This window comes from Penaeus vannamei, chromosome 42 (genome assembly GCF_042767895.1).
Source record: "Penaeus vannamei isolate JL-2024 chromosome 42, ASM4276789v1, whole genome shotgun sequence".
Classification (NCBI taxonomy): domain Eukaryota; kingdom Metazoa; phylum Arthropoda; class Malacostraca; order Decapoda; family Penaeidae; genus Penaeus; species Penaeus vannamei.
In genome coordinates this window covers 1,182,051-1,207,826 of record NC_091590.1, presented here as the reverse complement: position 1 = coordinate 1,207,826, position 25,776 = coordinate 1,182,051, and the positions used below count along the sequence as shown (strand labels likewise).

The following is a 25,776-nucleotide window of genomic DNA, read 5'->3' as shown; positions in this document are numbered from 1 at the left end:
TTGTGAGGCTATCAGATGAATTATTATTTCTATTTTGGTTGGATTATATGCTCTATACACACGATTTTTTCTCTTATGTAACACAATCACAGATCACTTTGGACACGAAATTTTAGCACTTCATGTCACGGATCAAACCGACGACTCTGCTCTTACTCATTGCCAGATACTGTCGATATATATCATCATCATCATCATCATCATCAGCCTGAGTCAATCCACTGCAGGACGTAGGCCTCTCCCATTCTTTTCCAGGTTTCCCTGTCTTGCGATGTTTGTTTCCAGTCTTGGCCCCCAAATTTCGCTATTTCGTCGCGCCATCGTGTCATTGGTCTGGCTCTTGGCCTCCTTAAGTTATTTATAGTCCAGTCTGTTACTTTCTTTGTCCATCTGTCGTCTTGTCTCCGACATACATGCCCTGCCCATTGCCATTTCTTCTTTTTAATGCTCTTGAGTATATCTTCTACCTTCGTCTGTTCTCTGATCCACGTCGCCCTCTTCCGATCTCTCAGGCTAATTCCCATCATCGATCTTTCCATCCCTCTCTGGGCGCTTATTAGTTTCCTCTCCAGTAACCTGGTTGTAGTCCATGTTTCTGACCCATAGGTCATAACTGGGAGGACGCATTGATTAAAGACTTTTCTTTTTAAGCACAATGGCAAGGAACCTCTTAGTGTGCTACTGTTCCTGCCGAAGGCACTCCAGCCTAGACTGATTCGTCGCTTTATTTCCTGTTCACTTGATGTGCCTGTCTGCACGAGTTGTCCTAGGTATATATACCTGTCTACTACCTCTAGTGCTTCGCCTTGTACATGTATTTGTTTGAGTGGGACTCTGCTGTTGAACATAACCTTAGTCTTTTTCTTGTTCATCTTAAGTCCGACTTTTAGGCTTTCTCTATTCAGATCGTTTATTAATTGCTGCAGTTCATCAGCTGATTCACTAAGGAGAACAATGTCGTCTGCAAATCTTAGGTTGTTTAGGTGTTCGTCTCCTATTTTGATACCCTTCCCTTCCCATTCTAGTCTCTTGAATATTTCCTCGAGGCAGGCTGTAAATAGCTTTGGTGAGATGGTGTCGCCCTGTCTAACGCCTTTTTTAATTGGTATTTTATCGGTTTCTGTGTGGAGTTTGATGGTTGCTGTCCCATCTTTGTATATATCTTCCAATATATTACAATATACCTCCTCAACTCCCTGTTGTTGAATAGCACCTAATACTGCTGGTATTTGTACAGAGTCAAATGCCTTTTCATAATCGATGAATGCCATACACAGGGGTTTCCTATATTCGTTTACTTTTTCTCTTATTTGGGTGAGCGTGTGGATGTGATCTGTTGAGAATCCGCTGCGGAAGCCTGCCTGTTCTCTAGGCTGGCTGGAATCCAGACTGTCAGAGATGCGAGCTGTAATGACTTTCGTGAACAGTTTGTAAGTAACCAAAAGGAGGCTTATGGGTCGGTAATTTTTTAAATTTTTTTTATCGCCTTTTTTGTGTAACAAGATAATTGTTGCATTTTTCCAGGCTTTCGGAGTTTTTCCGCTGAGAAGACATTTGTTAAAAAGATTGGCTAGTTTCACTGTTGCGATGTCTCCTGCATCTAATATGAGGTCTATACTAATTCCGTCTTCGCCTGGTGTTTTCCCTCTCTTCATGCCTTTAAGTGCTCTTTTTATTTCTTCTTTTGTGATATTAGGTACGTCGCTAGTTACCGCGTTTGCTTCTATTTGTGGCTGTTCGTTTGAGTTGTATAGATCCCTGTAAAAGTCTTCCACTACTTTGATGATTTCATTCTTATGTGTTACTTCTCCGTCTGGTTTCTTAATTGCATACATTTGATTTCTCCCTATTCCTAGTCTTCTTTTAGCTGCTTTCATGCTGGTACCTGAAATCACTGCTTCATTTATTATTTGAGTATTGAATTTCCGTACATCTTCCCTCTTCTTTTAATTTATGGTCTTTGTTAGTTCAACCAATTCTATCTTGTCCCTATTTGACGATACTTTCATGTCTCTACGTTTTTGCATAAGCTGTTTAGTTTCTACCGAGAGCTTGCTGGAGCTTCGATTGTCGTTCTTTCCGCCTACTTCGAGTGCAGCTTCTTTTATTATGTCATTGAACTGTTTATTGATTTGGTCGATGTTGAGATCTTCGTCGCGGAGGAGTGAATATCTGTTTTGGATGTTTAGGCTAAATTCTGTTGCTCTGATCCTCAAGTTAGCCAAGTTTGGCTGTGGTTTACTCATTAGTTTGTTCCTTTCCCTTCTGAGATGTATTTTAATTTCGCCTCTCACCATTCTATGGTCGCTGCCTACATTTACTTTATTTATAACCTCTACATTTTTTATTATATCGCGCCTATTTGAAATTATGAAGTCAATTTCGTTTTAGACGTCAGAAGGCGACTTCCATGTCCACTTCCGTTCTAGTCTTTTTTCGAAGAATGTATTCATGATACTGAGTGATCGAGCCTCCGCAAATTCGACTAGCATTTGTCCCCTCTCGTTCCTAGTGTCTATTCCATGGTTCCCTACTGCGGTTTCGCCCTCTGTCTTTTTACCTATTTTGGCATTAAAATCCCCCATAATTATTGTGAAATGGGATTTTGTTCTCTCGCTGGCTAAGTGAACATCTTCATAGAAGCTCTCTATTTCTTCATCACTGTGGCTGCAGGTTGGAGCATAGACGAATAATTTTTAAGTTGTACCTAGTGTTTAGTTTTATTGTTACAGAAGCCACTCTTTCGCTGACACTATAGAATTCTACAATGTTCTTTTCTAAACGTTTGTGTATTAAGAACCCAATCCCTAATTCCTGTTTGCTACCCTGAGGTTTTCCTCTCCAATATAGCACGTGTCCATCATTTATTAACTTCTGCTCTTCGCCTAGTCTTCTAACTTCGCAGACTCCTACTACATTCCATTTAATGGAAGAGAGTTCCTCCAGTAAAGCTAGTAAGTCGGATTCAATTCTCATGGTCCTTATATTGTATGTGCAGAGGTTCATCAACGTGGGGCGGCTTGTCTGTACCCGGATATTTTTAGCACCCCCTGCTCCGGAGCGATCCTGATCGCCGCCGTAACCAGGGGCTCCTTCGCCTCCAGGGAATGAGGGCCTTTTCTTTGTTTGCATGTTCATGGATTTTATATTGGGAGGTGGACAGCCGATTTACCTCCCACCTACTGGCTTAGGTGTATCTTGGTGGGAGGGGGAGTAATTTAACCGGAATGCCATTGATAAGTCCCCACAGCAGGTTTGGTCCTACCTGGTGTGGACTTAAGGGCGGCAATGCACGGCCCGCTCACTACACCAGGGTATACTCCCGTGAGCTGGGCTTAAGTATCAGAAGTGCATATATGTGTGATTTTATTTTATTTGTTAACTTCACTTGTGCGTATGTGCACCTGATGCAGACATATTTATTCCCACACATGCTCTCAGTACTACGCATATGCTCATTCCCACGCATATGCGAATGCGTTGCATTCCTTAGCTGTTGTTAAGCCTAACGGGGTGCGGCCTCGGCTGACCACAGGTCATGGGGTCGGCGTCTGGCGCTCATCTGCGGTGCCAATTCTTGAATTACGCTTCATTAATACTTGGTTTATCTGGCGTTTCTTCTATCGAATGGCAGATGATACTTTACGCTTTATGGGAACCATTTTTAAACCTACCTGATTCCGTGATGTTCTGTACTTACATACTGGCCGTTGACTGTTCCTTAGCAAATCTACTTGAGTGGAAACTGTAATGCCCGCGCGGTTGGCACTGTTACTCGGCGACCTGTGGCACAGGTGTTGCTTATCATTTCCTAATGCTTTCGTATTTTGGTATACTTTTCATGGGAGGAGATTATTATTATTATTTTTCTTTTCACTGATTCTGAATATTGAACTCTCGATGAACTTATGAAATCTAACACTGTAATGAGTCCTAGTATTCCTAGTTGGCACTTTCTGGCACTCCTGTTAGTTTAAAAGGCCCGCGTACGTAAGGTCCGATAATACATTTTATAAACTTTTGAGGTTGTCAGATGAATTATCATTTCTATTTTGGTTGGATTATATGCTCTATATATTAACGAATTTTTCTCTTATGTAACACTATCACAGATCACTTTGGACACGAAATTTTAGCACTTTAATGTCACGGATCAAACCAACGACTCCGCTCTTACTCATTGCCAGATACTGTCGTTTATATATATATATATATATATATATATATATATATATATTTTATTTATTTAAAGTCTTTTCTTATTTATATTGACTTTTTCTTTTTCTTTTTTTTTTGTATTTTCAGATCACACATCAGTATTGAGAGGGGAAAAAAATTCTCTTCATATTTATTAGAACAAAAGAACACCCACAAATAAAACATTTCGTTAGTTTAAAGTACAATAAAGATTTTTGATTATGCACGTCTTAGCTTTGGATCTATGTGAATTCTGAAGAGTTCTTCATTCTCTTTTCTTGCTTATTTCTGTTGATAAATTCAGTTCCTATTTCAAATGGTCCGACATCAGACTCCTACACCTATGCTGCTGTGGAAGAAAGAGAGGTGTGTCGTGTGATCGACGGACGCTAATTCGCCCTGAAATGTGTCACTTTGGGAGGCATCTCGGTCTTGCACCAGTTGAATGAGGAGGGTGATCAGTGTCCTTCCGCCACTGTTATCGTGATACTGTATACTAAATGCCAGCCTGGTCCACCGTTGAAATACAGGGCTGGGTGGGAGTGCTATTGATCCTTTGGTGATACAAGTGACAGGGCAAAAGCGATCGCAACCGCTTCAGATACCCTTCAGGTGCTTATCCTTCGTAGGAGGTGCCTCTCCCGACTGCGCCGAATAGGGTCTCCTGCGGGGACAGGGTTTGGGACACAATATATGTGGCTGCACGTCCTCTGCCCCGAAATAGGACGACTCGGAGAAAAGCTGGAGTCCTTACTAGGGGTGAAGGCCCCTAATATCATTGCGAATCGTCCTGCAAACCCCGTCGATGAAATGGGCCGAATTTATCAACTGAGAAACACTTGAAAAAGGCGAAGAGAGAGAGAACCTCATGATACTAGAGAGGGTATCCATGGCAAGGCAAAAGCGAGAGCGAGTACAACGTGATTCAACTCCTCTGCCCAGTGCGAATTCTCCAAATATCAGTGGGATCGAGGTCATGAATAAATAAAAAGACGACGACGATGATGAGACGGCCATTATGGAATCATCATCCGAAGAGGAATAGGAAAAAATGAAGGAAGGAGGAGATGGAAAGAGAGGATAGAGAACCTCCCCCAGCAACAAATGACGAGGCATTTTATTATAATTTTAGCGACGGTGAGAACGACCTTTTCGCCGAGGAAGCAGCGCGGGTGGAAGAAGAGAACGAGGAAGAAAAAAGCCAGGGAAGAGCGAAGAAAGAAGAAACAGAGGAGGAAGACGCGAGAGCAGGCTGGAAAGAAGTGCTCACCATGAGAAATTTCGAAGAGGCCCGTGAAAAACCGGCGATCGCGAACAAGCAAGATAGGAGGATTAACTCTTCTGAATTCACATAGATCTGAACGTGAGACGTGTCCGTAAAGTGCATAATAACTGAAATGTTTTATTATACTTTATACTAACGAAATGTTTGGTTGTACTTTATACTTTTTTTTTTGGGGGGGGGTAAATATTTTTTTTGTTCCCTCTCAATATTGATGTATGATCTGAGAAAAGTAAGAATACAAAAAAGTAGAATAAGAAAGTCAATATAAATAAGAAAAGTCCATAATAAAAAAGAATAAGAAATAAGACAAAACTATATAAAAACACGAAAATATAAAAAGTCAGAATACAAAGCACTAAAAGTATATATGGGCTGAGTTGACCAGCGAGGCCGCTCATTTCTTTTTGCAATAGTGTCTTTCCAAACAAAGCGTTATTACAGATTCATCATTGACTACTTCTGTTTGGAAGTTTCCTGACGCTGAAAATCACTGTTCCGCTGAATGAATTCCTTCATATACGCCTCCTGTCTATATTGGTATACTTTGTGTACTGATATGTGAGCGTATAACCTTGTGTTTGTGTGTTCGTTTCGAGACCGAGTTGCCAAACCGTAATAACAGCCATATTTTGAGTGTTCCTATCTTCCTTTTACTAGTTTTTTGGTGTTGAATTTAAGTCCCGTCTCACCAAAATATGCCTTATCGCAGCTGGTGCAGAGTATGCGATATACTGCACTGTTGGGATTGTTTTTCGGCTGCTTCCTGTCTCGTATTATGTCATGTATCTTTTCACCGGATGTGCTGGTGATTTTCACTGTTGCTAGAGTATCTGCTAATCACCTGGGAAATGTTACATGGTGGCAATACAAGAAAATTAGAAAATTCCGCAGTCTGATTTTATAAGTATGTTCGCCTTCTTTCTGAGGTTTAGTTTCATAAATGAATTACATAGATGTCTCAACAAATTCATGAAGACATGTTTCTAAGATCACTATGCCCAGCTTTCCGCCTTCTGCACTTTCTGCATATAGTGTAATTTCTCCTAACGTTTGACTCGTTGAGCTTGATCTCCCTGTTGTAATTGAAGGACCAGCCCATGGGGAAGGTGTTCGGCCTCGAGCTCGTTTCGGAGGTCGTAGAGTCGATGTTGCAGGGTCCCAATGGCCTCCAGAAGGAAGACCCAAGCTCCAGCAGGGTTTGCCGGATTTGAACTGACTCGGAGCTGAAGGTGGCAACGTTTACTCAGCCAAGCAGTCCATCAGGAAACAACGTCGATTCTTGACACTCTGCATCTTGTGGGGAAAAAAATCCTGGAGAGGGGGCAATCCACCCACCACTCATCGTGAGATGAGTGGTGTATAGCACAAATCTGCCCACTGCGGTGTCTATATTATTCTCTGTCGCGATGTATGCAGTTTCCATGACCACTTTTGTTTGTTCAATCCTTCATGGATAACTTCAACTACCAGTTCGGTAGATGTCCAGCTTCATCTTCATGAACCACCATGGCGTTGTAAGTCTTGTGGTGACGGACGTCGGCTCAGTGTTTGTTGATCCTGGTGTTGAGCCACACTCCGTTTCATCAAAGTATGCTTTATTGCAACTGGTGCAGGGTATGCAGTATACTGCACTGTTGGGATTGTTTTTCGGCTGTTTCCTGTCTCTATTGTCATTTATTTTTTCACCAGATGTGCTGGTGATTTTCAGTTTTACCAAAATATTTGCTAATTACCCGGGAAACGTTACATGCTGGTAATACTAGAAAATTAGATGGTGCCGTAGGGTCTGATCTTGTGTTCTCTGCTTACTTTCAAAGGTTTAGCAGGAAGCCTCTGGGATATTTGTTTCATAGAAGAATGAACTACTTAGGTAAAATGAATCTCAACGAATTCAGGGCTGCAGATCCTCAATGCCCGGAGGAAGAAGCCAATTACAACCTCAGATTTTGTTTTACTGCTGTGGGCAGAGTAATAGTGGATATAATCGTCTTTATTTGTCGACTTCCTGCATACAGAGAAACGTAGGCCATCGTCACCCTGGTGGATCAGTGTCTCCAGGAAAGGTAACTTCTAATCGTCCTCTTCCTCCATGGTGAACTGGATTTTATCGTGGACAGAGTTCAGCTGCGTCGACGTATGGTGCAGACACGTCCTTCTGGGGACGATAACGAGGACATCATCTACGTATTGAAGCCAAGTTGAATGTGTGCCGATTATGTCCCTGTTGTGGTCCCTCTCCAGCATCTCCATGAAGAGGCAGGCTAGGACTTCACTCTGAGGGGAGCCCATGGCAAGAGCGCTGATTTTCTGGTATTCTCCTGTGAACTCGAAGAAGCAAAAGTCTACATAACTTCATGAGGCTTATGAAGTGATGCTTTGGCAGCGGAAGTCTGTCATCAACCATGGAGATGGTGTGACCCTCTTGACTGCCCAGATTGCTCCATCTGTGGGTACATTCGTGAAAAGGGATTTAACATCAAAACTAGCCAGCTTTTTATTTTGTGCACGGAACTTTGAAGACGTCCCCGGAATTCTTCAGGTGAGAATCCTACCACAGGAGTATCTCTTACCTTCTTAAATCTGGCAGCCTTACATTCCCCTTGCTTTTCGTCACTCCTGTAAACAGAAGCATCGGAAAGTAAATTGTTCATTTTATGTATATAATCAGTCTTATCCATAACCACCATACCCTCACCTTTATCAGCCTGAATGACGATAGTCTCGTCGTCGCGGAGGCCCTTCAACGTAGTGATGTATCTGCGAGGGATCGCTGGGGGGCGCGACGACACATCGGCGACACAGCAAGCAGTAATCCATTGGATAAATCCTTTGTCGATGTCACTATCGATCCAGCGGTGGTTCCAGACCACGTCGTCGATTAAGTCCTTACTGTTCTGCCCGGTGCTAAATTTGAGTCCAAGGGAGAGGGCTTCTTTTTCTGTGTAGGTAAAACGTTTGGAAGACATGTTTCTAAGATCACTGCCCAGCTTTCGACCATCTGCTCTTGCTGCATATACTGTGTAATTTCTCTTTGACTCGTTGAGCTTGATCTTCCTGTTGTAATTGGAGGACCATGCCTGAGCACTGTCAGGGAAGGGATGCTCGCTAGATTTAAACTGGCCCGGAGATAAAGGCGGCAACACTTGCTCAGCTAAGCAGTCCATCAAAAAATAACGTTGATTCTTGACATTCTGGGTCTTGCGTCTTGTGAAAAAATCCTGGAGGGGGGGCACTCCACTTGCCACTCATACCGAGAGAATAATACAGAGATAGACATCAAGACTACAACACAGAAATTACTTACCCTTGTCAAAACAAGCAACAATGGTGGAATTCATGGCGGTGGTGAGGGTCTATCTTCGAGAAAAAGCAGAGTATGGATATTGTTCGATTCAGCCGGGTTTTATACACCCGATCGCATCTATTCCTGGTTCCTCTTTCAACAGGAGAAAAACGGGAGGAAAAACGATAAACCAAAACCTAAGAGCAGTTTCATAAGGTGATTAGAGAATTACAAATTTACGACAGTCAGTGAGCGAAATTTTACACCACGCGCCACGCGAGCAAAGATGATTCAGTTTATTGCGGAGGGATCTCTGACGTTCGCTTTCGAGGGAAGATCTACGCGCTGCAATGGCTAGAAGATCAACAAACTAAGCAGGAATGACTTCTCTAAGCAATCTAAGAGACTTAGGAACTTTAAAAAACGCATCATCGACATCTAATTTACCGCAACGAATGCTATCTTATAAACGGTGATGCTCGCAATCAGAAAAAGGAATGCCTAATCTAGCACTGTATGAATACTGGCCGAAAGAAGGGGGACTTACCTGCTCCTGTAAGCAGTCCTGCAGAAACTTGACCTGGTTTTTCCGCCTCCTGGAGTAAATCAGGGCTTGCTCGTACTGTCTAAAAGGCCGTGCAACCGCCGGTCAAGTGGCGAACAGGATGAACAGTATGAAGGGAACGAACGTGGCTTCCATGATGAACACAAACGCAATAACGTGTACACAAAAACAGAAATGAAACTAGCCACAATGAGAATCGAAAATAAGCGTGACGTTTCGAACTCTTTACAAGTTCCTCTTCAGACAAAAACCATTTCGGTTTGATAGTTTATATGTATAAACTGATGTTTAATATTTGATATATTAAACAGGTATTGGATATCATTTTCTTCTTACTCGCCATCTAAATCATGATAAGAGTAAAATAATGCAAAACACATTTTATTTCTTAAATTATAAGATATCATTAAGACTATAAATAGACAAAACAACGTATTTTTTTCTTACTACACTGCCAAGTTATATGGGTCTCCTTACCTCCCAGACAATTCTTTAAATACCCAACTCGCATTAAAGCTGGGAAATTGGCTAGCCTGCGCAGAAGTACCAATTAGTGTCCCGAGTGTGAACGTGAGTGTGAAAAGGTTTTCCTCTCTCGCAGGAGACGACCAGCTCGGGTCTCCTTACTACCTGGATGCGCAGGGGCGTCCGGCGGCGCAGCCTCCCCACGTGACCCCGGAGGACCTCGCCTTCAGGGGGAAGGAATGCGAGTAAGTCGGCTTTTCGAAGTGTCTTCTTTTATCTCTTTTATCTCTTTATCTATCTCCTTATTCTTTTTTACTCTCTCACTTTCTCTTTATCCCTTCCTCTCTCTCCCTTTCTCCCTCCCCTCTCTCTCTCTCCCTTTCTCCCTCCCCTCTCTCTATCCCTCCTTCCCTCCCTCCCCTCTCTCTATCCCTCCTTCCCTCCCTCCCCTCTCTCTATCCCTCCTTCCCTCCCTCCCCTCTCTCTATCCCTCCTTCCCTCCCTCCCCTCTCTCTATCCCTCCTTCCCTCCCTCCCCTCTCTCTATCCCTCTATCCCTCCCTCTCTATCCCTCTCTCCCCCCCCTCTATCCCTCCCTCCCTCCCCCCTCTATCCCACCCTCCCTCCCCCCTCTGTATCCCTCCCTCCCTCCCCCCTCTCTATCCCTCCCTCCCTCCCCTCCCCCCTCTCTATCCCTCCCTCCCTCACCCTCTCTCTATCCCTCCCTCCCTCACCCTCTCTCTATCCCTCCCTCCCTCAGCCCCTCTGTCCCTCCCTCCCTCCCTCAGCCCCTCTGTCCCTCCCTCCCTCCCTCAGCCCCTCTGTCCCTCCCTCCCTCCCTCAGCCCCTCTGTCCCTCCCTCCCTCCTCCCTCTCTATCCCTCCCTCCCTCACCCTCTCTCTGTCCCTCCCTCCCTCACCCTCTCTCTGTCCCTCCCTCCCTCCCCCTCTCTCTGTCCCTCCCTCCCTCCCCCTCTCTCTGTCCCTCCCTCCCTCCCCCTCTCTCTGTCCCTCCCTCCCTCCCCCTCTCTCTGTCCCTCCCTCCCTCCCCCTCTCTCTGTCCCTCCCTCCCTCCCCCTCTCTCTCTCTCTCCCTCCCCTCCCCCCTCTCTGTCCCTCCCTCCCTCACCCCTCTCTGTCCCTCCCTCCCTCCCCCCTCTCTATCCCTCCCTCCCTCCCCCCTCTCTATCCCTCCCACCCTCCCCCCTCTCTATCCCTCCCTCCCTCACCCTCTCTCTATCCCTCCCTCCCTCACCCTCTCTCTATCCCTCCCTCCCTCACCCTCTCTCTATCCCTCCCTCCCTCACCCCCTCTCTGTCCCTCCCTCCCTCCCTCACACTCTCTGTCCCTCCCTCCCTCCCTCACACTCTCTCTGTCCCTCCCTCCCCCTCTCTCCCTCCCTCCCTCCCTCCCCCTCTCTCTCTCCCTCCCTCCCTCCCTCCCCCTCTCTCTCTCCCCCCCTCCCTCCCTCCCCCTCTCTCTCCCCCCCTCTCTCTCTCCCCCCTCCCTCCCTTCCCCTCTCTCTCCCCCCCTCCCTCCCCCTTCCTCCCCCTCTCTCTCTCCCCCCTCTCTCTCTCCCCCCTCTCTCTCTCCCCCCCTCCCTCCCTCTCTCCCCCCCCCTCCCTCCCTCCCTCCCCCCTCTCTCTCCCCCCTCCCTCCCTCCCCCTCTCTATTCCTCCTTCCCTCCCTCCCTTTCTCTATCCCTCCCTCCCTCTCCTTCTCCCTCCTCCCCTCCCTCTCCCTGTCCCTCCTTCCCTCCCTCCCTCTATCCCTCCTTCCCTCCCTCCCTCTCTCTATCCCTGGCTCCCTCCTCTCCCTCTTTCCCTCCTTCCCTCCCCTCCCCTCTTTCCCTCCCTCCCTCCCCTCCCCTCTTTCCCTCCTTCCCTCCCCTCCCCTCTTTCCCTCCCTCCCTCCCAACCCCCCAACCTCGTTCCCTACCCCCCTTACCTCCCTCTCCTTCCCTGCTCACCGCGCCGTCTCCCTCGCCCCGCAGCATGGACCCCAAGGGCGCGTGCCACCCGCAGGCGAGGTACCGCAGCCACAGCGGCCGATGCAACAACCTGCACTACCCCGACTTCGGCGCCGCTGATCAGCCTCTGCCGCGCATTCTGCCGCCGGTGCATCGTGAGTCGAGTTCTCGCTATTTTTCTGTTTTCTCTTCTGTGTCTCTCCTGTTTCTTTCTTTTTTATTGTTTAGTTAGATTTCTCGTTTTCTGTTTTCTCTTCTTTCTCGCTGGTATCTTTCTCTTCCTTTTTATTGTTTGTTTATGGTTTCGTTTGCCGGTCCATCGTGAGTCGATTTCTCGTTATTTTTCTGTTTTCTCTTCTGTCTCTCTCCTGTTTCTTTCTTTTTATTGTTTAGTTAGATTTCTCGTTATTTTCTGTTTTCTCTTCTTTCTTTCTGCTATCTTTCTCTTTCTATTTATTATTGTTTATTTCGATTTCTCGTTATTTTCTGTTTTCTGTTTTCTCTTCTTTCTTTCTGCTACCTTTCTCTTCCTTTTTATTGTTTGTTTATGGTTTCGTTCGCCGGTGCATCGTGAGTTGATTTCTCGTTATTTTTCTGTTTTCTCTTCTTTCTCTCTCCATTTCTTTCTTTTTATTGTTTTTTTTTCTTTTTTTTTTTTGTTATTCATTCAGTAGTCTCTCGTATCTCGTGTTTTTCTTTATTTTTTTGCAAAGAATTTTTGCATATACTTTGCTCTATTTGTATGTAGAATATTGGGAAAAAATACGTGAATACCTAAAAAAAGTGCGTGCGAGGATGTATGCTTATGGTGCTGTCACACTAGCACTTATTCCGTCAATTTTTTACAATTTTCTGATTTTTTTTCCATTTTTGAGCGAATTGTCGATTCTCCAGTCAGACGATAAGGATCGTTTCCGTCTGAAAACCTTTCCGTCAACTTTTTCAGCCAAGCAAAGTCAAATCAAGAGCTGTATTCGAGAATGTTTGTATTTATGTTAAATAGAATTGTCGAAAAATTGACGGAAAAAGTGCTAGTGTGACACGGTCTTAATTAAGGACGTGAATGAGAACGGTCGACTATCTATTAATAGACGTTATCTTGATATTCCATAAGATAAACAGTGATCTTGGATTCTATGTTTAGCTACCCACTACACTTCTTTGCCTTACCCCCCCCCCTCCCCCCGACCCACATCCTACTCCACACCACTTAATAATTTGACCTCACTGCTCTCTTCCCCTCCTCTCCCTCTCTCCCTCACTCCTCTTCCCCCACTCCCTCCTCTCTGCCCCTCCCCTTCCTCCTCTCTGCCCCTCCCCTTCCTCCTCTCTGCCCCTCCCCTCCCTCCTCTCTGCCCCTCCCCCCCTTCCTCTCTGCCCCTCCCCTCCTTCTTCTCTGCCCCTCCCCCGCCCTTCCTCTCTGCCCCTCACCCCTCTCTGCCCCTCCCCTCCCCCCTCTCTGCCCCTCCCCTCCCCCCTCTCTGCCCCTCCCCTCCCTCCTCTCTGCCCCTCCCCTCTCTCTGCCCCTCCCCCCTCCCCTCCCTCTCCCCCTCACTCATCTCTCTCTCTCCCCCTCCCCCCAGACGCCGCCTTCTTCAGGACCCGCTCTGCGGCGGGCGGTCTGCTCCCCAGCCCCCGCGTCGTGAGCCTGGCGGCGAGGAGCCTCCCCCAGGCGCGCCCCACGGAGCACAACGTCATGGTCATGCAGATGGGTCAGTTCATCGACCACGACTTCGTCCTCACGCCCGTTGTCCAAGGTCGGTGGAAGGTCAGAGGTCAGCTGGTTGATAGTATTTTTTCCGAAGCAAGTATTTCCCGTAGTGGGTCGTCCTATTGTTTCATCAATTTGGAATGAAACACTAGCTCGCCCATTTAGAAAGAATGAAACACTAGCTCGCCCATTTAGAAAGAATGAAACACTAGCTCGCCCATTTAGAAAGAATGAAACACTAGGTCGCCCATTTAGAATGAATGAAACACTAGGTCGCCCATTTAGAATGAATGAAACACTAGGTCGCCCATTTAGAATGAATGAAAAACACTAGCTCGCCCATTTAGAATGAATGAAACACTAGCTCGCCCATTTAGAAAGAAACTCACTCGCTCTTTCATATCCTTTCGTTCATTTCCTTTCAACTTCCTCAGACGACGACAAAAAATCCCTGGAATGCAAGGAGTGCAACTCGTGGACCCATCCCGGCTGCGCGCCCATTCCCATTCCTCGGAATGACCCCTTCAAGTCCGCCCACGACGTCAAGACGGGGGCGCTTCGGTGCCTCCCCTTCACGAGGTATGGGCGTGGGGGGGGAGGATTTTTTTTTATCGTCATTTGTTCTCTTTTTTTATTATTATTATTTTTTAGCTCATTTGATTATTATTTTGTCCATTTTTTTATTTTTTATAATTTGATGTATTTATCAGTATCATTAATAATTATCAGTATTTTACTTTTTTTGCGTCTTAATGAGTGAATGAGTAGGGGGTAGATGAAGGATTTACAATGAATAAGCACGTTTTTTGGTAGTAATCCTTTTTATGAAGGAAGTAATCCGATATAACATAGCAGATACGTTTTTTAGGGGGTGGGGTGGGGATGGGGGGGGTAGGAGAGGTGTTGATAATTTTTCTTACCATTTTTTTTTTAATCCCCATGATGAAGTGATATAACCTCACATCAGTTACTTTCTGAAAGGGATCGAATCTCTAATTAAATGGTATTTTTTTTTGTTTTTTTTTTTTACTTTTCCCATTTTCTTCCATATTAATGAAATCCGGAAACGCTCCGAACACAAGTATTTTCACCCCAGTTCACCTAATTTTGCCTCATTGCCACATCAAGTTAAATTTTTGCTCATAATTCTCCTATGTTCATTCCATTTCCTCATTTTTTCAGAAGTTTGACCCCCATTTCTGACCTATTTTCAGCCCTTTCCCCTATGTTCTACCCTATTTTTAGTTTCTCCCCTATTTTTCTAACCTATTTCCCCCCTTTCCTCATTTATTTCCAGTTTCTCCCCTATCCCCCCCCCCTTCCCCACCTTTTCCCCCTATTTTTTAAACCCCTTTCTCCCCTTTTTTTAACCCATTTCCCCCAATTTTTTTCACCCCTTATCCCCTATTAACATTCCCCCAGCAAAGTGAATTCTGACGCGTGTCGACCTCCTTTCCAGAACCGCCGTCAGGGCCCGACCCAGTGGCTTCGGGCGGCACACGGTCGACCAGATCAACATCAGCACCGGATTTTTGGATTTGTCGACGGTAGTTTGTCTTGTCCTTTGGGTTTTGTTTGTCTTTGGGGTTTTGTTTGGCCTTGGGGTTTTGTTTGGCCTTGGGGACTCTTAGAGGACGTTGCGTTATTGTGTTGTTCGAGTTTGAATTGAAACTCGCTTTTCTGAATTGCTGATGTATACTTTTTGGAGGTAGAGGAGGGGAGGCACAAGTAGATTTCATTTTGGTTGACCTTTCGTTTATTTCTGTGTCGTTCTCTATATTTCTTTCTATTTATTTGTTCTATTTTCCTCGTTTCTTTCATTATTTCCTCTTATTAATTTTCTTGCTCTTCTTCTCGCATAATTTCTAGTTTTGAAAATAACACTAAAAAAAGGAGAGAAAAAAATCCTAAGCATCCACATAGATATACCGTGGAGGGCGTCAGTGATCCGCGGGACTGCTTACAAAGGACAGGTGTAGGATGCATGAAGAACACATTGTAAATAAAGCAGCGAATAGAGGAACAAGAAACCACACGACTGGGCCCTCTTGCTGCATTGCTTCATCGGAGTATGAAGGAGGAACAGCGAAAAGGCCTTCAGTTTAGTCCTGCGTTTTCTTGTTCCTCCCTTTGTTTAGGTTTACAAAGGACGGGAAACTCTCAGGTCGGGCCCAGTGTTCAGGGAAAGACCCCGTTTCTGAATGGAACAATTGGTACAGGGCAGGTAATGGAAGCCTGAGGCCAGATGTGACGTCCTCTGTAAAGGGAATATAGGTGCTAATGGGAACCCGCAGGAGAGAGGGAGAGACAGGTGAAGAGGGAGGTAGTTACCTGCGTCTGTGGAAATTAGTCCCTGGGAACCTACTTCAACATTTTGAAAATTACTCGAAAACCCCATTCTTGGGAATATTCCTGGGCCCTCGGGATTTAATAAATGATCTTTGATAAAGCCATGGATTCTTCCCTGGCATTGAAAAATAGACAGGAATCATGCTCATTAGGTGCAACAGCAAAAGTTCTTCTAACCTGTAGCAGCTGTCACCTGTCGTTGCAAATGGCAAATTATTATTTTTTAAATATTGTACAAATGCCATCGCGTTCAATATATCAAGGGATAAAATTCAGTAAACTGTATAAGGAATAGATTTCGAATGCGAGGTCCAGGAGGTCGGTATAACACACGAAACGGAGGTAAACACCAAAATCATTAAAACGGGAAAAGGCCTAATGGGTTCCATCTTCAACTGCCATAACCCGTTCTGCGTAAGATGTTCAATGTGGAGAGGACACAGCGAGTGAAAGTGATGTTGACATTGCTCCCCCCCCCCCAACAACAACCACCACCACCACAACAATAACAACCACGACCATGAAATGCACAGTTAAAAGGCCTCGTTATGCACTTTCCAAAAGACAGTCGAGTTAAAACGTTGGAAAAATCATCTTCCTGCTCCCCTCCTCAGAAATTCCGTCCCAGCACCTCCTTCCTTCCTAACCTCTTCCTTGTAATTATCTCCCTCCTTCCCCACCCCTAATCTTTTCCTCCCTTTTTCTTAAACCCTTCCTGATAACTTTCTCCCTTCACCCCTATTTTTTTTCCTCCTCCCTCACCCCCTACTTCTAATCTTCTCCCCCTCCAACCCTTCTAAATAATTTCCCCCTCACCCCTTTCCTCCTCCCTGAAAACTGCTTCACACTCGCCCTCACACACAGGTCTACGGCAACGACGCCTGCCGCATGAATCGCCTGCGTCTGTTTACCAACGGTCACATGACTGAAACTCGGGTCATGGACTTCGAGAAGGGCGTTTTGCCGATGGTTCCTGGCGACCTGTTCGAGGACTGCCGCACGAAGCATGGCAAGTGCTTCATGGCAGGGGATGACAGGTGAGGATTTTCTTTTTCCGGGTTGCATGATAGAGGAAGAAGTAGGTTTATTCTTTTATTTATTTATTTACGTATATATATACGAGTTGTGTAGGAGATGACATGTTTACAAATATCAATATAACGAACTGTGAAATGTAGAAAACATTAACAATCTGCTATTTAAACTTTTTGTCCTTTTTATTCCTCACAGGAGCAACGAACACCTTGGTATAACGATGTCCTTTTTCTTCATCACAGGAGCAACGAACACCTTGGTATAACGATGTCCTTTTTCTTCATCACAGGAGCAACGAACACCTTGGTATAATGGTGTCTCACATGCTGTATCTCCGCGAGCACAACCGCATTGCAATGAGACTCACCAAAATGAACCCCCACTGGGACGACGAGAGAGTCTACCAGGTGAGAAAGGGGATCTGGGGGAAGAGGGGCAGGGGAGGGAGGGGATCTAGGGGAATGTATCAGGGAAAGGAGGGGATCTAGGGGAATGTATCAGGGAAAGGAGGGGATCTAGGGGAACGGGGGCAGGGGAAGGGAAGGGGAGGGAGGGGATCTGGGGGAAGAGAGGCAGGGGAGGGAGGGGATCTAGCGGAAAGGCACAGGGGAGGGAGGGGATCTAGCGGAAAGGCACAGGGGAGGGAGGTGATTTAGGGGAATGTATCAGGGGAGGGAGGGGATCTAGGGGAAGAGGCGCAGGTGAGAAAGGGGATCTAGGGGAAGAGGGGCAGGGGAGGGAGGGGATTTAGGGGAAGTTAGGCAGGTGAGTAAGGGAATCTAAGGGGATCCAGGGGAAGAGGGCATCTAGGGGAATCTATCGGGTGAGAAAAGGGATCTAGGGGAATCTATCAGGGGAGGGAGGGGATTTAGGGGAAGAGGCGCAGGTGAGAGAGGGGATTTAATGTAAGAGGGGCAGGGGATCTAGGGGATTTAGGGGAATCTATCAGGGGAGGGGAGGGAGGGTAAGTTCTCAGGCGAATTACATGGAATCGAAAGTCTTTATTCAACCTCTAAAAAGCATTTAGAGAACTTGTCTAAATCATGTAGGTATTTAAAGAAAAAAAAATCTTATAAAAGTGGTTTAATCGACAAGATAACACACACCGAATAGATAATTATAAAAAATATCAGGACAGGTAAAGAAGCGAATGATAAAATACGGTAAAAAATAATTCTCACTAATTCTAATAAACGGTCTAAATTTTTCTCATATATTTAATAATTCTCATATATTTGATTATTCTCATATATTTAATTATTCTCATATATTTGATTATTCTCATTTATTTGATTCTTCTCATTTATTTATTTGATTCTTCCCACTTATTGATTTGATTCTTCCCACTTATTGATTTGATTCTTCCCATCTATTGATTTGATTCTTCCCATCTATTGATTTGATTCTTCCCATCTATTTGATTCTCCTTTATTTACTTATTCCCATTTCCTCCTCGCAGGTCGCCAGGCAGATCAACATAGCCCAGTACCAGCACATGCTCTACAACGAGTTCGTCCCGACGCTGATCGGCTACTGGAAGGCCAAGGAGTACGGCTTGCTGCCCCAGAAGAACGGGTACTCGGATGTGAGTCTGTGGGCCTTGAGGGAGCGAATGTTGTTGTTATTATTATTATCGTTGCTGCTGTTGTTTTTATTATCGTTTGTCAGGTTTTTTGTTTGCCCTGATTTGGTGGGTTTATGGAGACACAATTCTGGTTCAGCTGTTTCTTGATAGGAGGGATAGGTAGCCTGGCGAGGGCTCTCTCGTGCTGGTGCAGTAGTGGGCAAGGTGGGTCAAAGGTGCGTCGAGCGGTAAGGCGCGTGTGGGGGGCGGGGCCCGAAGGGAGGTCTGGTCAGAGCCGAGAGCCCTGGTCGAGTGTGCTGCCCCGGGTCAGCTGTCGAGTAGGGTCTGGAGCAGGTCTGGAGGTCCTAGTGTTGGAAACGCGGGGAGGTAACCCATGTCCCTCAGATCGTTGTTATTGTTATTATTATCGTTGTTGTTATTATCATCGTTGTTGTTATCGTTATTATTATCATTGTTGTTGTTATCATTGTTGGTGTTATTATCGTTATCATTGTTATCGCTGTTGTTGCAATCGTTGTTGTCGTTGTTGTTGTTGTTGTCGTTGTTGTTGTTGTTATCGTTGTTGTTGTTGTTATCGTTGTTGTTGTTGTTATCGTTGTTATCGTTGTTGTTGTTGTTATCGTTGTTGTTGTTGTTATCGTTGTTATCGTTCTTATAAGTATCATTATTAGTATCGCTGCTATTGTTCTTTCCCCTCCCCCCCCCCCAGCGCTACGACAGCCGCGTGAACCCCGGCGTCCTGAACGAGTTCGCGACGGCCGCCTTCCGCCTCGGCCACACCATGATCCCCGACGACTTCCGGATGCTGGACAAGGACTACGCGCCCGTCTCCTCCTTCCCGCTCGTCGAGACCTTCCACAACACGAGCATGGTGTTTCCGGTGAGTGGGAGCGGGGGGAGGGTGAGTGGGAGGTGGGTGAGGGAGTGGGAAGGGGGTTGGGAGGGGGGTGAGTGAGTGGGAGGGGGTAGGGTGAGTGGGAAGTTCATTCTGAATCACAGGGTTGGCAATTTATCGATCAAAACATGGCCTTTACCTGTCACTTAAATTTGAATGTATTATCTCACTTTATGTATTGAAAGACATTAGCATTGCCTATTTGTTTTATATTATAAGCAAGCCTTGATTAAAAGACTTGGAACCACAAGGTTTTTTCGTCACATGAAAGTATTTATTTCCACGACAAAATCACGCATCAGTGGTCAACAGATTCCGTCATCTTGAGAAATTTCAATTTTTCCGGGACCAGGTGTTGAGATTATGATTTTATGAAGCCAACTTGTGTGTGTATATACATAGTGTAGTTCGTTCTACAGATGTGAAATCCTGTTCGTTTTGTGAACTGTTCTTGAAACCTGTATATTCATAATACTACTTCTGTTGGCTCTTTCACTAAACTTTCTTGTGTATAAATGGTGTATATTCACTATACTCTAGCAACGTGTACATCATGTAGCTATCAGTATACTGTTCTTGTAACGTGTATAGTGTATCCATTACTCACCTTTTCTCGTGGCATATAGGCTATATTTTCATGATTAGAATAATGACAATTTGCTGACAATTGGCTGACTCCTTGACTTGTAACCGTAAAACCTAACTAACCAAAACTATCAACCTTTGAATTGTATTCATGTTGACAAATGTAGAAGAGGTACGAATGAGAATGGATATCTTCACAATACAAAAGATGTATTTGACCGACAGAAATACATGTATTTCTGACGAAGATAGAACCGAAACCGGTCAAACACATCTCTTGCATTGTGAAGATATCCATTCTCATCCATACCTTTTCTACATACTATCAACCTCTCTCTTCCGTGCTGCTACCTCTACAGATGGAGTCCGGCGACTACCTGGTTCGCGGGATGGTAGGAACCAGGTTGAAGCCGATCGACCTGAAGCTCGTGGACATCACCCTCGACAGACTCTTCGAGAAATTAGGAGTTCCTCATTCGGGCGAAGATCTGTTTGCTAGGAACGTAGCTAGAGGTAATGAAGACTACATTTTTTTTTCTTTTTGTGTAAAGGTTAATGGATGGAGGAGGATTTGTTTTGTGAATGTTGGCATTTCGATTGACATCTCAAGTGGTGGGAAGGTGTTTTGATAATTTGGCATCAATCGTTGGCATGAAAGTCGATGCATAAATGTTTATAAAGTGAGACCAGTATAAACGTTGGTGAGTGAGTGCCTGCTGCATGAGCGTTGGTGAGTGATGAACCGTCTGCTGCACGAGCGTTTGTGACATCCTGCAGTAAAAAAGTTCACAATCGGACCACCCTAATACTGCCTTCTCACCTCCTTCGCAGGCAGAGACCACGGCATTGCATCATACACCACATATCGACAGTTCTGCGGTCTGGGACAAACCGCGAACTTTGACGACCTGAGAAACGCCATGCCAGACGAAGCTATAGAGAGCTTTCGGCAGGTCTACGCCAGTGTGCACGATATTGACCTCTATGTCGGCGGTCTGGTGAGCAATATTATTTTCGGCTGATTTGTAGAAGGAAGAAGACACTGTAGATCAGACGTTTTCATGACCATTGACATGATTGAACGAAATTTTAGTAGATAAAACTTACTCAGGGTAAGACTTGGGCCAAAGCTTGCCTAGATGTTAGACATTTTCTAACATCATTAACATTAAGAATGAAATGTCCAAGTAATCTTATTTCCACAGGCAGAGAAGGTGTTGCCCGGGGCTCTGGTGGGCCCGACGCTCGCCTGCATCATCGCCTTCCAGTTTCTCAACAGTAAACGTGGAGATAGATTTTGGTAAATAACGTAAATACCATAATACTGTACATATATAGTAATGTCTCTCAGGTATATAAAGTTTTTCTTCCTGTCACTTTCTTTTCTTTCTCTGTGATACATGTAATGTGTAATATTATGTAATTATATATGTTTGAAAGCAACTCCAGTTCCTCTTAATCGCCACGCTCACCTTATTACCAAAACGATCATGATAGGTCCTCTTGTCAATAATTTTGATAATTCCATTTAACAAAGCATTAAAACGCCATTCTTTTTTCAGGTACGAAAACAAGGAAGCTGGGTTCAGCTACGTGCAGCTTCACGCCATCCGCAGCACAGCTTCCTTCGCTAATATAATGTGCGAAAATATGGCTGAGAATTTCGACCACAGCATACCACCTCAAGCGCTGCGTCTGCCGTGCAACCGAAAGTAATTTTTGTTTTTGTCGGTGAAAATTGTCTGTTTTGTTTTTAAAAGTTGTATTTATGTATTACTTATTTTATTGATTGATTGATATATATAACGTACAGTCTCTTCCAAATGCAAGTCTATCCCTCACTTTTGCAAAGGGATTCGAAGCCCGTGTTAAAATGGCGGTTCACAGAACGGCGAGCTTGCAAATGGAGAGGACCATGCATAGCCTCAAGATTTCACGGCCATGTAACGAGTACTTTTTCTCGAGTGCATTGGTACGCTATGTAGGCCGAGTCGATCATATTTATTGTCCAATCATTATAGGGCACTTTACTATGTTCATTATTTCACGAACTCTAATCCACTGGTGCAGAGTAATCGCAATCGGCCGATTTGTTAAAATTGTGCCGGGCCCGACCCAATAAATTTTCCTAAATACAGACGCAGAAATAAAGGCATAAATATCACATTTAACTATCTATTTGCCCAGTTGATATGCATGTCTAGACTGATGAATATGCATTTATTTCTTTATTTATGCATGTCAGGTATACGAATATTCGCACAATTCTTAACAAACCGGCAGTATGTCTCTTTTCGTTTTCTTTTGTCGATTTTGCTTGCAGGTCGATGGCTCCCCAAGTGCTGAGCTAATAAGAGCTGCTTGTCCTTAAGCTTTCCTGGAGTTTTCGGGAATTTTTTCTGAAGCTATTATCATGGGGGTTATTATTTATGCTGGTATTATATGAACACAGTTAATTGTAATGAAAAGAACGTATTTGAATGTCAAGGAAAAGGATGGACAGGTAGGCTAAGAAAAATAATTGACCTCATAGTGATTGCGTATTTGTGGAGCCATCTGTTGTAAAGGCAAGACATGTATTTTTGCAATTTCAACAACTTCGGTCTGTAAGTTTGAGCTGGTAACATTGTTGGATGTTAACCCGAGTGACTACTAACTTCTGTCACAGAATGCAGGGGTTTTACTTTTACCATTAAAGTACAGTATATCAGTTCGTTATACAGTTCGAGTACTTTTTTAAGATGTTCCGGAGTTTCTCTTTCATTTCCACGCGTTCGAACACCGCTGATTCGCATCGAGTTCACCGTATTTACAAACCATTTCCTCTACTTTTTTATACGGTTCTACCTCGCCGAACCTCTGATTCATCTTTCCCGAATCCCGCTAAACTGAACTAAAATCGAGAGAAAAATGTACTCTCAACTCTTTCCCATTTGATTAAGGTGTTAGTACCTTATGGACTTTTGATATCTAGCACATTTGCCATACCTATCAACCATCAGCCATTAAGTAAGGTGTTACTTCGCTGAATCTCTGAAACCACTTACAAACCATTAGCCATTAAGTAAGGTATTACTTCACTGAATCTCTAAAACCATCTTCTACAGGAATCCCCTCATACCGTGTAGCCGTCTGCACAAGCTGGACCTGAACCTGTGGGCCGAAAAACCCACGTTTCTGCCCAAACCGTGCACCTATATGAGCACCGTGTACCGTCCAGGGGCTCCCGTGTCAGTGTCGCCCTGTCTCGCCTGCGTCTGTCATGCGGACGGCAAGGTGGGTGGAGAGGGTGGGGCTTGGCGAGTCTCTAATTTGGTTTGATTAATGTTATAGGTGTCGATATTGATGTTCATGTTGGTGTTTCTCTTCTTATTTTGCTTCCTTCTGATGTTTTTTTACTATTATTTTCTGTGCTGAGGTTTCCTCACTTTTTTTCTCTTTTCTCTCTTTTCTCTCTCTCTCTCTCTCTCTCTCTTTTCTCTCTTTTCTCTCTCTCTCTCTCTGTCACTCTCTCTTTTCTCTCTCTGTCACTCTCTCTTTTCTCTCTCTGTCACTCTCTCTTTTCTCTCTCTGTCACTCTCTCTTTTCTCTCTCTGTCACTCTCTCTTTTCTCTCTCTGTCACTCTCTCTTTTCTCTCTCTCTCTCTCTCTTTTCTCTCTCTCTCTCTCTCTCTCTCTCTCTCTCTCTCTCTCTTTTCTCTTTTCTCTCTCTCTCTCTCTTTTCTCTCTTCTCTCTCTCTCTCTCTTTTCTCTCTTCTCTCTCTCTCTCTCTCTTTTCTCTCTTTTCTCTCTCTCTCTCTCTTTTCTCTTCTCTCTCTCTCTCTTTTCTCTCTTTTCTCTCTTTTCTCTCTTCTCTCTCTCTCTCTCTTTTCTCTCTTTTCTCTCTCTCTCTTTTCTCTTTTCTGTCTCTTTTCTCTTTTCTCTCTCTCTCTTTTCTCTTTTCTCTCTTTTCTCTTTTCTCTCTCTTCTCTCTTTTCTCTCTCTCTCTCTCTTTTCTCTCTCTCTCTCTCTTTTCTCTCTCTCTCTTTTTCTCTCTTTTCTCTCTCTCTCTTTTCTCTTTTCTCTCTCTTTTCTCTTTTCTCTCTCTTTTCTCTCTTTTCTCTCTTTTCTCTCTCTCTCTCTTTTCTCTCTTTTCTCTCTCTCTCTTTTTTCTCTCTCTTTTCTCTCTTTTCTCTCTCTCTCTTTTCTCTCTTTTCTCTCTTTTCTCTCTCTTTTCTCTCTCTCTTTTCTCTCTCTCTTTTCTCTCTTTTCTCTCTCTCTCTCTCTTTTTTTTCTCTTTTCTCTCTCTCTCTCTCTCTCTCTCTCTCTCTCTCTCTCTCTCTCTCTCTCTCTCTCTCTCTCTCTCTCTCTCTCTCTCTCTCTCTCTCTCTCTCTCTCTTTTCTCTCCCTCCCCTTCACCTTCACCCTCACCTTCACCCTCCCATTAGATGCGACTTCCTCCAACTGACACCCCACTCTCTCTAACTCACTCACTCTCTCTCCACCCTCAGCTCCAGTGCAAGCCGGTCCACAGAGGGTGCGAATACCCCGGGTTGGACGAGTACTGTAAGCTCTTCTGTGACGAAGGCGTCTACCGCAACTAACAGGGTCGACACGGTTATGTAGATGTTGAATCAAGCCGTTGAGTATATTACTGTTAATTCTATCTCTATACATATATATATTTTTTATAGATATGACTATTAAAAAGAAAAGCTTACTTTGAAGTCTGTTTCCCACAAAAGAAAAAGATCTATACAAATAATGGTATTCCATAAGACTAAAAAATTGAAAGGTTATAAACCTTGGTGTGACTAAAAACATTTTATAGAATATTAGCATTTTTAAAGGTCATTGCCCACTATCACTGCACGCTGGTGAGCGAGTGTGGTCTGTAGCGACCTTCGTAAAGTCTTATTGATTTTCTGGGTCCCCACTCCCCGTTCCCTTCCCTCCACTCCCCTCCACACTTGCCCCACTTCTAAAACTTCCCCCCACTCCTTTCCATACTTGCTAACCTCCCTCCCCTTCCCTCACTCACTCACTTCAATGGTCCCTCCCTCCCTCCCCTCGTCCCTCCTTTCCTCCCAACGTCCCTCGTCCCTCCTTTCCTCCCTCCGTCCCTCCTTTCCTCCCTCCGTCCCTCGTCCCTCCTTTCCTCCCTCCGTCCCTCGTCCCTCCTTTCCTCCCTCCGTCCCTCGTCCCTCCGTCCCTCCCTCGGCCCTCCGTCCCTCCGTCCCTCCGTCCCTCCCTCGTCCCTCCCTCGGCCCTCCGGCCCTCCCTCCCTCCCTCCGTCCCCCCGTCCCTCCGTCCCTCCGTCCCTCCCTCCCTCCCTCCCTCGTCCCTCCGTCCCTCCGTCCCTCGTCCCTCCTTCCCTCCCTCCCTCCCTCCCTCGTCCCTCCCCCCCTTCCTACCTACCTCCGTCCCTCGTCCCTCCCTTTACTCCCTCACTTCCCATCATTCCCCCTCCCTCACTCCTTTCCCTGTCTTACCCCCTCCTTTCTCCTCCCCGTCCCCCCTCCCTCCCACTCCCTTCTCCCCTCCTCCCCCACTCCCTTCTCCCCTCCTCCCCCACTCCCTTCTCTCCTCCTCCCCCACTCCCTTCTCCCCTCCTCCCCCACTCCCTTCTCTCCTCCACCCCTCCTCCCCGTCCCCCCTCCCTCCCACTCCCTTCTCCCCTCCTCCCCGTCCCTCCATCCTCCCCTCCTTCCTTCACCTCCCCTCCCCGCCCGTTCCCATAGCAGCTTTAGTCAACAGGTTATAATCTATAGGATGTCGTCCCCGCCTGTTGATGCGTCTTTATGTTAATGCTCCAACATGTCTTGATCTTGTTAGTCGTCGGTAAATAAATTTTATATGATAGTACTGAATAATTT

At 45.2% G+C, this 25,776-nt stretch overlaps 1 protein-coding gene across 1 annotated transcript in view; it reads left to right on the top strand.

Moving 5' to 3' along the window:
* Positions 1-24,620, top strand: part of LOC113825718 (salivary peroxidase/catechol oxidase) — a 155,777-nt gene extending 131,157 nt beyond the window's left edge. The window contains exons 3-17 of the mRNA XM_070118541.1: positions 9,932-10,040; positions 11,786-11,916; positions 13,345-13,518; positions 13,907-14,051; positions 14,932-15,019; positions 16,686-16,858; positions 17,146-17,263; positions 18,316-18,441; positions 19,151-19,321; positions 20,281-20,434; positions 20,753-20,919; positions 21,127-21,221; positions 21,484-21,633; positions 23,029-23,197; positions 24,412-24,620. Coding sequence (XP_069974642.1) covers positions 9,932-10,040; positions 11,786-11,916; positions 13,345-13,518; positions 13,907-14,051; positions 14,932-15,019; positions 16,686-16,858; positions 17,146-17,263; positions 18,316-18,441; positions 19,151-19,321; positions 20,281-20,434; positions 20,753-20,919; positions 21,127-21,221; positions 21,484-21,633; positions 23,029-23,197; positions 24,412-24,504 — 2,063 coding nt within the window. The 3' untranslated portion in view covers positions 24,505-24,620. The remainder of the gene's footprint in view (positions 1-9,931; positions 10,041-11,785; positions 11,917-13,344; positions 13,519-13,906; positions 14,052-14,931; positions 15,020-16,685; positions 16,859-17,145; positions 17,264-18,315; positions 18,442-19,150; positions 19,322-20,280; positions 20,435-20,752; positions 20,920-21,126; positions 21,222-21,483; positions 21,634-23,028; positions 23,198-24,411) is intronic.
* The last annotated feature ends 1,156 nt before the right edge of the window (positions 24,621-25,776 follow it).